The sequence below is a fragment of the Tiliqua scincoides genome, chromosome 3 (assembly GCF_035046505.1).
Source record: "Tiliqua scincoides isolate rTilSci1 chromosome 3, rTilSci1.hap2, whole genome shotgun sequence".
Classification (NCBI taxonomy): domain Eukaryota; kingdom Metazoa; phylum Chordata; class Lepidosauria; order Squamata; family Scincidae; genus Tiliqua; species Tiliqua scincoides.
This window is the reverse complement of record NC_089823.1, coordinates 155,055,082-155,071,480: the sequence shown is the minus strand read 5'-3', so window position 1 is coordinate 155,071,480 and position 16,399 is coordinate 155,055,082. Positions and strand designations below refer to the sequence as shown.

The 16,399-nt window shown below is 43.1% G+C and overlaps 1 protein-coding gene across 1 annotated transcript in view; it reads left to right on the top strand.

Annotated features, from left to right (window-relative positions):
* MICU1 (mitochondrial calcium uptake 1) overlaps positions 1-16,399 on the top strand; it is a 171,302-nt gene that overhangs the window by 92,495 nt on the left and 62,408 nt on the right. Inside the window, exons 7-8 of the mRNA XM_066620365.1 lie at positions 9,214-9,296; positions 11,673-11,870. Of these exons, the coding sequence (XP_066476462.1) occupies positions 9,214-9,296; positions 11,673-11,870 (281 nt within the window). The remainder of the gene's footprint in view (positions 1-9,213; positions 9,297-11,672; positions 11,871-16,399) is intronic.

Below are 16,399 nucleotides of genomic sequence, written 5' to 3'. Positions count from 1 at the left end.
GGTGGGGGCTATCCAGTGTTTTGCATTGAGTGCCACATGTATGACTATATGCCTCTGGGGCTTAAGTCATGGGTGTGTCCTTGGTGTAAGGAGTTCAGGGACTCAGGAAACATGTTCGATCCCTTGAAGCCTTGGTGGCTGACCTGGAGAAGCAGAGGCAGGCAGAGAAAAGACCATGGGGAGACTTCTGGGGACGATCAGGCTTCGTCCCAACCTCAGGTGTGCAGCTCCTCAGCTGCCCAAGTGGTAAGTCTTGGGGCTGGAGGATGTCATCCTGGAGAGGAGGGAAACAATCCCGTAGGGAAAACCCCTTCTCCAGGGGATGGGTCCGTATCCGAACACACTCAGGATACTCCTTGGTGGGAGGGGGGTCAGGGGGTCGGGGGCTTCTTGTAGTGGGGGATTCGATTATTAGAAACATAAAGAGGGGGGTTTGCAATGGATGTGAGGACCGCATGGCGACTTGCCTGCCTGGTGCGAAGGTTGCGGACCTCACTTCTCGTCTAGACAGGCTGGTAGATAGTGCTGGGGAGGAGGTAGCGATTGTGGTGCATGTCAGCACCAATGACGTGGGCAAGTGTAGCCGGGAGGTCTTGGAGGCCAAATTTAGGCTATTAGGTAGGAAGCTGAAAGCCAGGACCTCAAAGGTAGCGTTCTCTGAAGTGCTACCTGTTCCACGCGCAGGGTCAGCTAGGCAGGCGGAGATCAGGGGTCTCAATGTGTGGATGAGATGGTGGTGTAGGGAGGAGGGGTTTAGATTCATTAGGCACTGGGGAACGTTTTGGGACAAGCGGGGCCTGTACAGGAGGGACGGGCTTTATTTGAACCAGAATGGAACTGGACTGCTGGCGCATAACATTAAAAAGGTGGCAGAGCAGCTTTTAAACTGATCCCTGGGGGAAGGCTGACAGGAGCTGAGGAGGATCCGGTTCGGGACTCCTCATCCCTATGGGACGAGGATGGGGAGGTTAGAGAACAACAAGGTAAAGGCAGAGTAGGAGAAGAAATTGGGAATGGTAGCATGATGGGATGTGATAGACGGTTTGGCACAATGAGAGGATGTGGGGACAAAGGAGCTAATAAGCAGCCCATCCTGGGACATTGCATGTACAAATGCTTTTATGCAAATGCCCAAAGTCTCTGAACAAAGATGGGAGAACTGGGATGTCTGGTGACTAGGGAAAACATTGACATAGCGGGCATACCGGAAACCTGGTGGAATGCGGAGAATCAGTGGGATACCGCAATCCCTTGCTACAAACTCTACAGGAGGGACAGGGCGGGGCGTGTTGGAGGTGAGGTGGCCATTTATGTTAAGGAAGGGATAGAATCTAGCAAAGTAGAGATAGAAGGTGGGTCCAACTCCACCATAGGATCTCTGTGGGTTAAATTACCAGGCCTGAGGAGCGATGTAATACTGGGGGCGTACTATCGTCCTCCAGACCAGAAACCAGAAGGGGACCTTGAAATGACGATACAGATCAGGGAGGTGACAAGGAAGGACAGGGTTGTAATCATGGGGGACTTCAATTATCCGCAAATCGACTGGGCCAATTTGTGTTCTGGTCACAAGTAGGAGACCGGATTCCTTGACATGCTAAAGGACTGTGCCTTAGAGCAGCTAGTCATGGAGCACACGAGAGGACAGGTGTCTCTGGACTTAATATTGTGCGGTACTCAGGACCTGGTTAGAGATGTCAATGTTACTGAGCCGTTGGGGAACAGTGATCATGCTGCAATCCGTTTCGACATGCACGTCGGGGGAAGAATACCGGGCAAATCTCTCACAAAAACCCTTGACTTTCGACAGGTGGACCCCTCAAATGAGGAGGCTGGTTAGAAGGAGGTTGAAATGGAAGGTTAAAAGAGTCCAATCTCTCCAGAGTGCATGGAGGCTGCTTAAAACAAAATAAAGAGGCCCAGCAGAGGTGTATACCGCAAAGGAAGAAGGGCTTGACTAAGTCCAGGAGGGTGCCCGCATGGCTAACCAGCCAAGTTGGAGAGGCCATCCTTCCGTAAATGGATGTCTTGCCCTAATGAGGAGAATAAAAAGGAATATAAACTGTGGCAAAAGAAATGTAAGAAGGTGATACGGGAGGCCAAGAGAGACTATGAGGAACACACGGCCAGCAACATTCAGGGGAATAATAAAAGCTTCTTCAAATATGAAGAAATACCCGCCAGAGAAGCGGTTGGCCCCCTGGATGGTGAGGGAGCGAAAGAGGAGATAAAAGGAGACTTAGAGATGGCAGAAAAATTAAATGAGTTCTTTGCATCTGTCTTCATGGCAGAAGACTTCGGGCAGATACCGCTGCCCGAACGGTCCCTCCTGACCAAGGAATTATGTCAGATGGAGGTTAAAAGAGAAGATGTTTCAGACCTCATTGATAAAGATCAATAAGTCACCGGGCCCTGATGGTGTCCACACAGGAGTTTATTAAGGAATTGAAGAATGAGTTGCTGATCTCTTGACTAAAATATGCAACTTGTCCCTCAAAATGGCCACAGTGCCAGAGGATTGGAGGATAGCAAACATCACACCGATCTTTAAAAAGGGAAAGAGGGGGGACTTGGGAAACTATAGGCTGGTCAGCCTAACATCTATACTGGGTAAGATGGTGGAATGTCTAATCAAAGATAGAATCTCAAAACACATAGACGAACAAGCCTTGCTGAGAGAGAATCGGCATGGCTTCTGTAAGGGTAAGTCTTTCCTCACGAACCTTATAGAATTCTTTGAAAAGGTCAACAGGCATGTGGATGCGGGAGAACCCGTGGACATTATATATCTGGACTTTCAGAAGGCGTTTGACACGGTCCCTCACCAAAGGCTACTGAAAAAACTCCACAGTCAGGGAATTAGAGGACAGGTCCTCTCGTGGATTGAGAACAGGTTGAAGACCAGGAAACAGAGAGTGGGTTGTCAATGGGCAATTTTCACAATGGAGAGAGGTGAAAAGCGGTGTGCCCCAAGGATCTGTCCTGGGACTGGTGCTTTTCAACCTCTTCATAAATGACCTGGAGACAGGGTTGAGCAGTGAGGTGGCTAAGTTTGCAGGCGACACCAAACTTCTCTGAGTGGTGAAGACCAGAAGTGATTGTGAGGAGCTCCAGAAGGATCTTTCCAAACTGGCAGAATGGGCAGCAAAATGGCACATGCGTTTCAATGTAAGTAAGCGTAAGGTCATTCACATTGGGGCAAAAAATCAAAATGTCACTTTTAGGCTAATGGGATCCGAGCTGTCTGTGACAGATCAAGAGGGAGATCTTGGGGTGGTGGTGGAGAGGTCGATGAAAGTGTTGACCCAATGTGCGGCGGCAGTGAAGAAGGCCAATTCTATGCTTGGGATCATTAGAAAAGGTATTGAGAACAAAACGGCTAATATTATAATGCCGTTGTACAAATCTATGGTAAGGCCACACCTGGAGTATTGCGTCCAGTTCTGGTCACCGCATCTCAAAAAGGATATAGTGGAAATGGAAAAGGTGCAAAAGAGAGCGACTAAGATGATTACTGGTCTAGGGCACCCTTTTTATGAGGAAAGGCTACGGCGTTTGGGCCTCTTCAGCCTAGAAAAGAGTCGCCTGAGGGGTGACATGATTGAGACATACAAAATTATGCACGGGAAGGATAAAGTGGATAGAGAGATGCTCTTTACACTCTCACATAACACCAGAACCAGGGGACATCCACTAAAATTGAGTTCTGGGAGGGTTAGGACAGACAAAAGAAAATATTTTTTTACGCAGTATGTGGTTGGTCTGTGGAACTCCTTGCCACAGGATGTGGTGATGGCATCTGGCCTGGATGCCTTTAAAAGGGAATTGGACAAGTTTCTGGAGGAAAAATCCATTACGGGTTACAAGCCATGATGTGTATGTGCAACTCCTGATTTTAGAAATGGGCTATGTCAGAATGCCAGATGCAAGGGAGGGCACCAGGATGCAGGTCTCTTGTTGTCAGGTGTGCTTCCTGGGGCATTTGGTGGACCGCTGTGAGATACAGGAAGCTGGACTAGATGGGCCTATGGCCTGATCCAATGGGGCTGTTATTTTGTTCTTAGAGTGGGGTGATTGCATCCCGCTCCACTTTCCCTTCTGACGGGGCTGCAGGGACTGGGGTGCACCCTGCAGTCCCTGCAGCAGCCATCCCTGGGTGCAGGGAGCTGTGCGTGAGCGCTTTCAGGGCTCCCCCAGGTCAGGGAAAGTGAGAACGGAGAGATTGTGCTCTGCTTCCAGTTTTGCGGAGGCAGAGCATGATGTGTCCACTCTCACTTTCCCTGACCCGGGGAGCCCTGCAGGCGCTTGCACCCAGCTCTCCGCACCCAGGGATGGCTGCTGCGGAGTCTGCAGGGTGCACCCCAGTCCTTGCAGCCCTGTCAGAAGGGAAAGTGGAGCGATGGCACTCTGCTTCCGGTTTAGCGGAGCGGAGTGCAATCGCTCCACTCTCACTTTTCCTGACCTGGGTAGCCCTGCCGAAGGTCGCGCAGGGCTCCCCACACCCCTGGGAGGCTTCAGTGTAAGTGTACCCAAGTGTACCCAAGCCCCTGCAGTCCCCCTGAGCGGCACGATCCTGGGGATCGCGCCGCTGCCTCCTCCCTGCCCCTGCTGCCCCCACCCCCGCAAAGACTTCCTGCGGGTTTCAAACTCCCTGAGAGTTTGAAAACCGCAGCCATACATGATCGCACTGTAGCAAACATAATGCGTGAGTGGCATTAAACGTTCAACAGAGACAGGGCCTCATTGGTTGTTAGAAAACACTGTTCTCATTTACAGGCACACATTCTCACTGTCCCTTTTTTCTACCTCCCCCCCTTTCCTGGGATATGGCTAAAGTACAAGTTTTAAAGATGTGGTGAGTACCCCAGTGTCATCATTCACATGAATGTGGGTTCTCATTGCTGGAAAGGTTTCAACCCATCTCTTCCTTTCCTTTCTTTGTGACCTTGTGGAGATTCATGGTGCATTTATTCATTTAATCTTCATGTTATGCAAACATTCAGGAGAGGAATAAATCTTCAGTGCAATGAATTTCCACTGAAAATGGAAGCAATCTTTATGGTGGAGCTAAGCTAGTACTCGAAAGGTATGCAGCTAATCCTGTTCAAGCAAGAAATTTCACAGCTTAATGTGGTAGGTAGAATTGTGATTGGAAAATTATGCCTGTGGCTCCGATGTATAGAAAGTGGGATTGTGATAGGATGATATTAATTCTACTTTGAATTGGATCTTTTTGAGGATTGCTTATACTGTAAGTCCTCTTTGTAATACATATTCATTTTCTTCTTGAGACCTTTACTAGTGGGGTTGAACATGGTTTAGTTCTTTATTTTCATTGGCAAAATACCATTTGCATGTGAATTAATGTATCAAATGGAAATATGTAACACAATACAGGTCTGCTATTTCATTCTTAAATGTGCACATACTGTGTCTCTGCTTTATTTGAAATATCATTTATTATATCATTTTTTTAAAAAAGTAGTCCAGGTTTCATGGATTCCCCAACTCATTCCCCTCTCTTCATATATAGTAGGAATGCTTAGCTATTTTGATTTTCTCCTAACCATAAGAGAATATGTGGATGTAATGCTTTTTCTTGGCCAGATGTAGTTGAAAATCAGGAGCCAGGCTTGTGAACACAGTTACCTCTCCCTTCTTTTCCTAGCATTAATCATGGTTTATAACTAACTAACTAACCAACTAACTTACCTTGATTTGCAAACCAAGGTAAAATAACTAGTTTACAAGGAAAACTTGGTTTGCATTGTTATTCATTTAAAATGAAACTATGATTAGTTCTAGAAAAGGAAGGGAAGAGAAAGTTACTGTGGAAGGCATGGAGTGAGGGAACTTAAGGCTGGCTCAAAATCTGCAGAGTGTGAATTGTTAGGAGCCAGTGAAATGTCTTCAGTGCTGTCTCTCTTGCTTTCTTGCTCTCTGTTCAGACTCTTACAAAGGAAATGTTTGCTTTATATGCCAGCATGTAAAGACTTGGAAAATTATCTCATTTTGTTGTAGTCATTGTAAAAATACCAGTCTCTTAATATTAACCAGTCAGTGTTCTCAAGGATAAGACTGTCTATGCTGATGAACTAGTTAATAATGGGAGCTAGGGTATAGTATTGTTTTGTGATGTTGGGTGTTTATCTTCAAGTTCAGTGTTTAATATTGAAACCGAAGATGTTGTGAACTTGATAATAGTATATATGTCTGTGACTGTAGGGCAAGGAAAGAGGGGAAAGAAATGTGATTTTTGTTTTGTTTTTTTCCTCCCTGCAAGCAATTCCAAATATAACTTTTATTTCCTCCTTGGGATTTTCTGTGGAATTTTGACCAGGATTGATATTGAAGCCTAGAGCTGCTGGCACACAGATGATATTGAAACAGAAGAACATAATTTGCCAGGGTCAGCCACTCCTTTTGGTTTATGTTTCCCATTTATATAGTTTTCCCAGAAAAGCAGAATCACTTATCTAGTAGTATAGTTCATATTAGCCTGAAAGGGACATTTGGAAAACATTCAGTTTGGGATTTGAGGCAACTAGTGGTTAATCTTAGTGTCTCCCCCTCTCTTTAACAGTATTAATCACACCCCAAAACAAAACTTATTTAACAGTCCCAGCGATCTCTGGGAATTGTAGGCCTCTGGTAGAGGAAGAGGGCATTCTTGAACCTTTGGGTGATGCTTCTCCCACTAGGAGGTACAGCCAGTACAAAGCATTCTCCCTTCCTGCAGTGGCAGGCGTCTTGCCCTCAGACCGACTCTGCCTCTGCAAGGGCAGGAAGCAAATCCTCTGAGCTCTGTAACTCAGCATTTTTCTTTACATTTTTTCTTCTCCTCCTTTTCTCTTCACCTTTTTTGCCCCCAGCTTCTCTAGTTAGAGCTTGGCTGTCACACAGGGTTCCCCCTAGCCAGCCCTGCCAGCAGAATAACCCAACAGGGCTCAGCTTTGCCATGCTCAGATCACAATGGCAGAGGCAAAACTGCGGGAGAGTTGCAGAGCTCAGTAGAATCTGCCATACCCACACATTCTGCACCTTCTGTCACGAGGCCTAGCCCAACACTAGTAACAAGATATATAGTTGTAGTCGAATGTATGGTTGGAGTCAAATCATAGGGCAATAGTAAAATTATGCCGCATACTTCTGTACAATGCTCATAAGCAATTTTGTGCCTATTTCACTTTAGTACTAATTGTAGGCACTTACATAAATATTACGTAAACTTGCAGTAATAAAGCAGTAGTTTGGAAACAATATGTTCTTTGTTTTCAAAGCAAAGAACAATATGTTCTTTGTTTTCAAAGCAAAGTAATAGTCCAGTGAAATTTAACTTTGAACCTGGCTATCTAAAAGAAATTAAAAATTGCAGGATACATTCAATGATAGGAAAACCCCAGACAATTCTGTAATATAACATTCTGTCTAGAGTAGTTCTCTGAGATCTTCTGATCGTTTATAGTGCAAGAACATTCAATTCAGTTCACTAGTTTCATATCTGTCTTGGTTTCAGAGATATAGATGCTTTTAGACAAATAGAAGGAAGCCTCCGCTTTCTAGAATGGCATCTTCCCCAGATTAGATTTTTGGAAACTTTAGTATGTTTCTCACTGTTATCAAATGAACACACTTTGCAATTTTCAGCTTTTTCTCTAAATGTTCAAATTTGACTAATTGCCCTGGAGTAAGTGGTACACTGTCTGCAAAGCCATTAAAACTAAAACATCAGTATTTAAAAGTTAGGCCAGTTCTCAGTTTCCAAATGAAATATACTTACTCAAATCCTGTTCAGGCCTCTTTTCAGTTAACATTAGGAAATGTTGCATGGCTCAGCAACTGTGCCTCTCTAGGCAGTTCTCATGATGCAGGGAATTATCAGTGCTTGCTGGTTCCAAGTATATTTGGCTATGGGGGGTTGTTAAAATATTGCCATGGCTAATTATTAAAGTTATATAATTGACTTGGAAAGTGTGTTATACTTGCTCTTCTGCTGTCACATTTAACTTAAAAGCAAAAATAAATTTAACTCTGCATGGAAGAGCTGGAAGCACTGCTGCTTTAAATCCTCTGCATTACTGCAGTTGATGATTTGCTTGAGAGAGACAAATAAATGTAGTTGGGAATTTTCCACTTGTTCTGCAGCAAAGCGGATTGTGCTGGAGGCGAAATAGGCTTACTGTTTTTTCTGAAAGGGACAGTTGAGTATAAGGACTTCACTCGCAGGCTTGCATTTAAAATGCTTTTTAAAAGCCAAGTATTGGCATTGAGCTGAAAGTCCCTGTTTGGGTTGCTTTGAAGACATTCAGATAGTAACCCTTGATACCAGCAAGTCTTTCAGATTTGAATTCACAGTAGAATTCTGAAATGCAGCTCTGATCATGGTTATAATGATGTTGAGCCTGGGAATATAAGCAACAGCTTCCGTTCAAGGTTGGAAAGCAAGCAGAATGTTAACAGGCACTACTTTTAATTCCTTCGGGATGTTCCTTGGCAAGGAGAGTCATAATATGGATATTTGAGATACTTTAAAAAACCCATTTGTATCTGGTCCCTAAGGGAACCAGGGTAACATAGTACATACATAGTTCTCTTCTCTTGATCTATAACCCTGCACAGTAGGTTAGGCTGAGAAGGTGAGATTGGTTTTAAGATTCTTGGATGGTTGGGGAGGGGGGTTTGAACCTGTACCATTTGCAGTCTGATGCTTTGTCCACTGCACCCCACTGTCTCACATTTTGCTTTTGCCATCAAAGAACAACAGTGCCAAAAACACAAACCAGTCTCTTGAGCAAACTTTTCCTGTGGAGAACAGGGTCAAGGGTAAATTTCTCTGTAAACCGCTTTGTGAACTTTTAGTTGAAAAGCGGTATATAAATACTGTTAATAATTAATAATAATAATTTATTCTTCGGAGTTCAAGCAACCAGTCTTTTAGTGTGGGCTACTAATATACATTAGTGGAAAGAAGATGGTGCAGTTTGTATTGTATTTAATGTGGTCTAAGGTTGTAATATTTTGTACACTTATTTGGAAACAAGTTCCACTGAACTTGGATTCACTTCCAGGTAAAGAATTGGACTGTCAGTTTTTTTTATATATTTGTTACCTCACTTAAAAATTGGCAGCTTTCCTGTGTATGGTCTGGGAAGAAGGCTTGCACTGTCCCTTGTGCTAAACATGGGTCTTTCATCTGTATTTCTTTCACTGTAGCGCCACAAAGAAATTTTGAGATTGCTTTCAAGATGTTTGATTTGAATGGTGATGGAGAAGTGGACATGGAGGAGTTTGAACAGGTAAATTCTTCCTGGAACCTAAGGCACAATTGTGGGTTGGATTGTAAAGCATATTTCAAAAACATTCACAGCATGTTGTACTTTAGGCAAGACTGTAGATTTTTGGCAGGCCCAGAGCAAAATGAAGAAAGTCTAGGAGCATAGTTTCTTAAATGCTCTGGTCATTGATAGACTGCATGAAAACAAAATCACTCATTAGGACCTACCTGAAGTTGTAGAAATCACTTGAGATGCTATAACATGTGGCTCACTAATGGAAGATAGCTCAGCTATTTCATGTCATGCAGCACTGACTTGAAGACTGTGTAAGGCAAACTTTTAAACACACACAATAAGTTTTAACATGATGCCTTAAGACTGGTCCTATGTCTCTTATAAATTGCACACACTAAAAATGAAGGGGGCTTATCTGGCATTCATTCAGATGTCTTATTCTTTGCCTTCTAAAGCCTATATTTTTTAAAAAAAAGTTTAAGAAATCATACACTGGGAGGTGCTACTGCTTGAAAGTCACTTTGCACCTTAGTGATCCCATCTAATGTGTGATGCTGGTACAGATTTTGCTTCACTGTAATGCATTTTGTTCACCACAATGCACTAATTCCCCACCATCACCACTAATGATCACTGCCTTAAGAATAGAACAATTCCTGAAAATACAGAAATTTTGTTACCCCTAAAGGAGAGGATTGAAAAGAAATTCAGGATCATTATAAACAAAATCAATAAAGCAGCTTTTCTTCAAGTGTCTTTTAATCATGCTGTGAAGATGATGATTTCCAGGAACACAGTGCAATCTGCCTGTCTTGGTTCCCACCCTCCCCAAATCAATCAAAAAGATTTTTTTTAATTAGAAAGATAGAAAACGAAACATATTTATGCAGAAAGTAACCAGAGATGCATAAGAACTGAAATTTTCCAAAGCATTATTGTATGAAGGTTATGGTTACTAAACAATTATGAGTCTGCTGAGTATTGTAAAGTGCTTCATTTCAAGTAGTTAGTATCCAGAAAAAGAAGGGAAGAAAAAGAGTTAAAGAAACCAAATGATTCTGCAGCATTAATCAGATTTAGAAGTAATGAGAGAGCCTTTCATAAATTTAAAAAACTCCTTCATTGTTCTACCATCTTGCAGATAACGACAGAAAGCTGTATAGAGAAGAAATTCCCTTGTATCAGTAAAGATTTGTGACAAGTCTTCTAGTACAGATGTGTACAGATGTGTGTATTCGCAGGAGTTCTGTTCCAGAACCACTCATGGGCACCCAAATCTGCAGATACGAGGGGAGGTCCCCACCCTCTGGAGGGACTTCTGAGGCCCGCAGAGGCTGCGCATGAGCACCTGCAGCCACAGTGGGCCTCTGAATGGCCGAAAAGTCCAAAAAGTGGCTTCCGGTTTTACAGTAAAACTGGAAGTGGTTTTAATGCATTATAAGGCATTGGGAGGCCCAGGGGTTCCCTGGGCTTCTCAATGCCTTAAGGCAGTGGTTCTCACACACTTAGCACTGGGACCCACTTTTTAGAATGAGAAACTGTCAGGACCCACCGGAAGTGATGTCATGACTGGAAGTGACATCATCAAGCAGGAAAATTCTTAACAATCCTAGGCTGCAATCCTATGCAGGATTAAGTCCCATTTACTGCTGTGGTTAAAAGAATATACATAGTAGGTTGTTAAAAGTACAAGTCTGTAACATTTCCCCATACACAGTCACAACCCATGGGAGCATCAAGTCTAATATATTAAAAATAAAATATTGAAGTAAATGGGGACCCACCTGAAATTGGCTTGCAACCCACCTAATGGGTCCCAACCCACAGTTTGAAAAACACTGCTAAGGCATTAAAAAGTCACTGCCAGTTTACTGGAAGTTGCGCTTTTTTGCGATTTGGTCCATTCTGAGGACCGCAGAGGCCACTGGTGCTCATGTGCAACCTCTGTGGGCCTCGGGAGACCCTCCAGAGCCGAGGAGAGCACAGCTCCCATTGCCTCCAGAGGGGGGGCATGGGGGAAGCCACAAATCTGATCTGTGGTTAAGTAAAACCATGGATATGGGACCTGCGGATATGGGGAGGCCCCTGTACCTTTTAATCTTGCACATACCGTAATCGCAGATCACATTACAACCACAACACCCCCGAGTTGTCACCCAGAATTTAGAAAGAATGGAAAAGAATCACACAGACAAATATGTGACAAATATGCACACAAATATGCAGAAAGTTTGTGCAAACTCAGAATCATCCATGTTCACTCAAGCATTCCAGCTACTGAAATGTTATATACATGATAAATTATAATATTGGCCCATATTTCCATTCAACTGCCTGCCTTGTTATAATGCTGCTTTTTTTTAAACATTTACAACCTGTTAGGTTCAGAGCATAATTCGTTCCCAGACAAGCATGGGCATGCGTCACAGAGACCGTTCAACTACCGGGAACACCTTGAAGACAGGCTTCAGCTCTGCATTGACCACCTACTTTTTTGGGTCTGACTTGAAAGGAAAGCTGACTATCTCTCACTTCTTGGAATTCCAGCGCAAACTTCAGCATGACATTTTGAAGCTTGAGGTTAGTGTCACTTCCAGTTTTGTCTTTTTTCATTCTAAAAAGGGGGTCCCGGTGATAAAATTTGAGAGCACCAGTGCCATAGAATGTAGATTTCTGGTCTGACATTGGTACTAAAGGCCTTATTCTGGATCTTGCTTCCAGTTTTTCCTCCTTATCCTAAGTCTCAGAATGATCCATAAACAATAGGGTCATTTCCCCCCCAAATTTCTTCTGCAAGATTTTGTACACAAAAGGGATATGCCATACTGAGTGGGTTTTACACAGATGTGTATTTTGTATAGCCTGTGGTTTATGTCTAAATCAATATTCACTTAATATAATCATAAATCTCCAAGGACCACAAAGAACACACGCTAATCAGATTTCGGGCTATATAAACATTATAATTCAGTTCTATTTTTGTTAATTAAAATAGGTTGTCATGTACAACTTGGTACATAATTGTCTGAAATTAATCTGTTTTTTCTGAGAAATGTAATCAAGTGTATACAAACTCAGCTTCTAATACTCTGAGAGATTATATTGCCATGAATTGTTATTTGTCAAGGAAAAAAATGATTTCCATATGCTTGTGGAAGATGTTGCTTCAAACCATCTGGATAATCATTCTGCCCTCCATGGGTCTTCATTAGAGCCCTGAGTTTGGTTTCTGCATCTTGTGGGGAAAAGTTACACATAATTACAGGATAGAAAATGGGAATTTGTCACGAATATGCTAAAACAGTAGTTTCCAAACTTTTTAGCACCAGGAACCACTTTTAAAATCGGTAATCTGTTGTGACCCACTATACAAAAAAAGATCTAGAAAGAAATAATATTTTATTTGTTATTAATAATAAATAAATAAATAATAAATAAATAATAATTGGGTCCCTCTGCTCTCGAGGCTGCAAGAGATCTTACATATAGTATGTGTGTGTAGATATTTGCTAGACTGTCCCTGGAAATGGAGTTCAACTGTTCCCTCAAACTATTACAGTTATTCCAGTGTACCCAGAAGGCTGAACTGGAGATCAAGATGTGCTGTTAGGGACGTCTAGGCCAGGCAAAAGGCTTAAACTGGGTTTACACATGATCTGCAGCACACCAATTGCTAGAGAAAATTGGAAAATTATTTTGGGGGTATGAAGATTATCTCATTCCACAGGTTAGCATTCTTCTGCAAGGGTAACTGCAGTTTTTTTCTTAATGTTTAAAAACATTGTGTGATCTCCAAAATTTGACTCATGGCTGACTGGTGGATTCTGACCCACAGTTTGGGAAACACTGTGCTGAATCTTAGAGAGAGAGAATAGGTAAAGGCTTACCTCAAAGCTCTGAATAATTCAATCTCGTGGTAGTTTCCTTCCCAGTGTGTTAAGAGCTATTCGCAATTCTTTGGGCATAAGGCCCTGTCAAGGGGCAGTCCAATCCTAACTGAATCCCACCCTATACCCGGGTAAGTGGACATTTGTTACCTTTCCCAGGAATCAGCCCTTGCTGCTGCTGTGGGAATCCTTGGACCTGTGCCAGCAATTTTGCTGGTGCAATTCTAAGTGGACCCAGGATGGCGAAATTCGTGAAGGGAGAAAGGATATCGGCAGCACCGCTGATATTGGCCCCCTCCCAGCCTCAATCTACCCCCACCCCAGTCCCCACCCCATTCTGCTCTGCCACCCCCTGCATTGACTTACCAGTTCCAGGGGTTGTTGATAGGCTGCTGGGGTGCAGCCACTCTCCACTTACAGGGGCATTACTAAATCCCTTACAAGGGCATCACTAAATCCCTAAATTGTGATTTATATTAAAAGTAAAAAATAAATAAAAATAAAAGCCCATCTAGATAAGAGGTCTAAATTATTTTCTTTATAGGTAGTAAAATGGAGACTGGAGCCCAATCCTAACTAAATTCCCATGTGGCACTAGTGCGGGCTACTGCTGTATCCCCCACATGAATTTTGACTGTTGGAGGTCTCCTTGCCACTGGGTAAGCCCCAGCAGCCTCTGTGGGTCAACTGGGTATTGCACCAGCTGCACCTGGTGCAGGTCTGTGTTGATCCATGCAGGTAGATTGGGCCAAGGAAGGGCGATATGGTGCTCACTGTTGCAGCTGGTCCCACCCCCATCCCGGGCCCAACTTGCCAGCTCCCTGTCCCATTCTACTGCTCCCCACTCTCCCCTGTGCCTACATCGGACTTACCTGGGCTGGCAAGCAACCTTGTAACTGCTGACGCCCATGGGAAGACTCTGGCCATTCTACCAACATGCTGGCTAAAAGCACTGTCGCAAAGTGCTTTGGGCCTTAAGATGTTTAAATTTGGCATTGCTTGAACTTAAATTGAGCTGCCCTATACAATTTAGTGTACAAAGGAATGACTGCTGGCTGGTGAGCAAATTGTTGACTCAGCCCAGAGTTTATTCCAAAGAGCAAGTGTGTGCATCAACAAATCCAGGGCTATCTAAATAGTTAACCAAATATAACTTCAAAGACATTCTTATTTATTTCCTCTCTGTAGGTACAGCATACAGAGACAAAGATTTTGTCCTAAATCTGTATCTCTTCTAGATGAATGTACATGGTATTTGGATCCAGGAAATTTTGAATTGCATAAAAGCAGGGCTGCTATATATCTTGATACCATTATTAATTAATTTTAAAAGTAATATTTGAGCAAATTAATTGACATGCAGGAATTTCAGACAGAAGCCTTAAATATTATATTAGATAGGATGCCTGATTGTTTCAATAATTAATGCATTTAAATGTCTCAGACTTCCCTAGTGAATACAAATAATGGTAAAATAGTGTTGTGATAACAGTGTTGCGATGGAAGCCACAATAAATCCCAAGTGACTTTTTGAACATCATTAACACATCCAGGCTTCATTTCAAACTTTGACAATTCTGTGAACGATAGGAAAAATAGATGCCAGAGGGGAAAATTAGTATGATTAAATTAGGTCCAGTGGTTGTTCCATGGTAAAATACTTTCTAGAATGACATCGGTGAGATTCACCCCATGTGGAATTTGCAACCCTATGTTCATTACAATCCAGGGGTTTCTTCATAGCAAAAGCCTTGCTAGTTCCTCCTCCTGTGCTGCCAATCATCCTTCAGTAGATTTCCTGTGTCTGCAAGTGTCCCAGCAGCACTTGCCCACCTAAAGGGGCAGAAGTTTTCCCCTGTGGGCTTGTCCTTCTAATGGCAGAAAATCTCCTGATGTAAGCATATTGTGTGATTCACTGCTGAAACTTTCAGGAAGTTTTTTCTGATTGTTGTTCAGTTCTGGTTTTTAACTTTAAAAGTGGACTTTTCCTGACCTGGAAACTCTTCACAAAAACTTTGGTTTCCTTTGCAGCTTTCAAACAGGGAGGTAACCCATGAATTATTGCCCACCAATTGCTTACAGAGGTCAGAATGAGGAAGGGAAGCCATGAGTTACCATGCAGGACAATCAATTGGTATAATTGGTTGTATCTGCATGGTGTTTTTTACCTCACAGTTTAAGTTGTGGGGACCACAACAAGACTGAGGCCATTTTCAGTGAAGAATGGGGTGAGGGGACATGGGCAAAGGGAGAACATTGGATGAAGAACCATATGCTTTTGCTTTGTGGCAAATGCACAAAACACAAGTGCTAACCAGTGGGTCCACAGAAAGGGAGGTCACATGACCTCTGAGTGTTTCTCTCTTGCCTCAACTTGTGGAGGTTCATGCCTTGACAGGTAAGCTTCCACCCCAGCAGTCTGCTGAAATCAAGGAGAAGATGAGCTGTGGCAAAGGAGGGATCTTCCAGGAGCCAATGTAGGGTGCCGTCTCGCCTTTTCAGAGGACTCAAAATGAATATTGCAAACCATATGAGTTTTCTCATCCCTTTTTCAAAACCCACATGGAAAATTCAGAACTCATGGAATAAAAAGCAAAGAAGATACTTGAGTATACTGTACCATGGTAAAAAAACTCACAGGTGTCTCACCAATAAGGAAAGCCACACGAATTTTGCAGAGTAGGTGCATTCAAATGTGCACATACCCATTTCCATGTGGGTTTTGCACATTTGGTCTGGGCTTTAGCATGTGCAATTTAAAGAAAAAGAATAGTAACTGTCGTGATCTGATGTAAATCACACAATGCAGGCTAATTTCCTCTTTCTAATCTGGGTTGAGCCAACAAATGTCTTTTAGTTGGTAAAGTGTGAAAATCTAAGCCATGCTGTGGATTTAGGTTGAATATTCATGCCATGAATTGTTTCTCAGAATTTCTTCATAGCCTGGTTGCACCATCCTGTAGAATGGACATCTTTCAGTGCTCTTTTGAAATACTAGGGCAGTCATGTATATACAAGCACAGTGTAGATCACTCTTGTCTTTATAGGTTGACAAAGGGCGCAATCCTAACCCCTTATGTCAGTGCTTTCCAGCACTGACATAAGGGCAATGCAGCTCTGAGGTAAGGGAACGAATATTCCCTTGCTCTTAGGAGGCCTCCGTGAGTGACACCCAACTGCAGGATGTACCACATTGGCACCACTATGCCAGTGCTAGAAAGC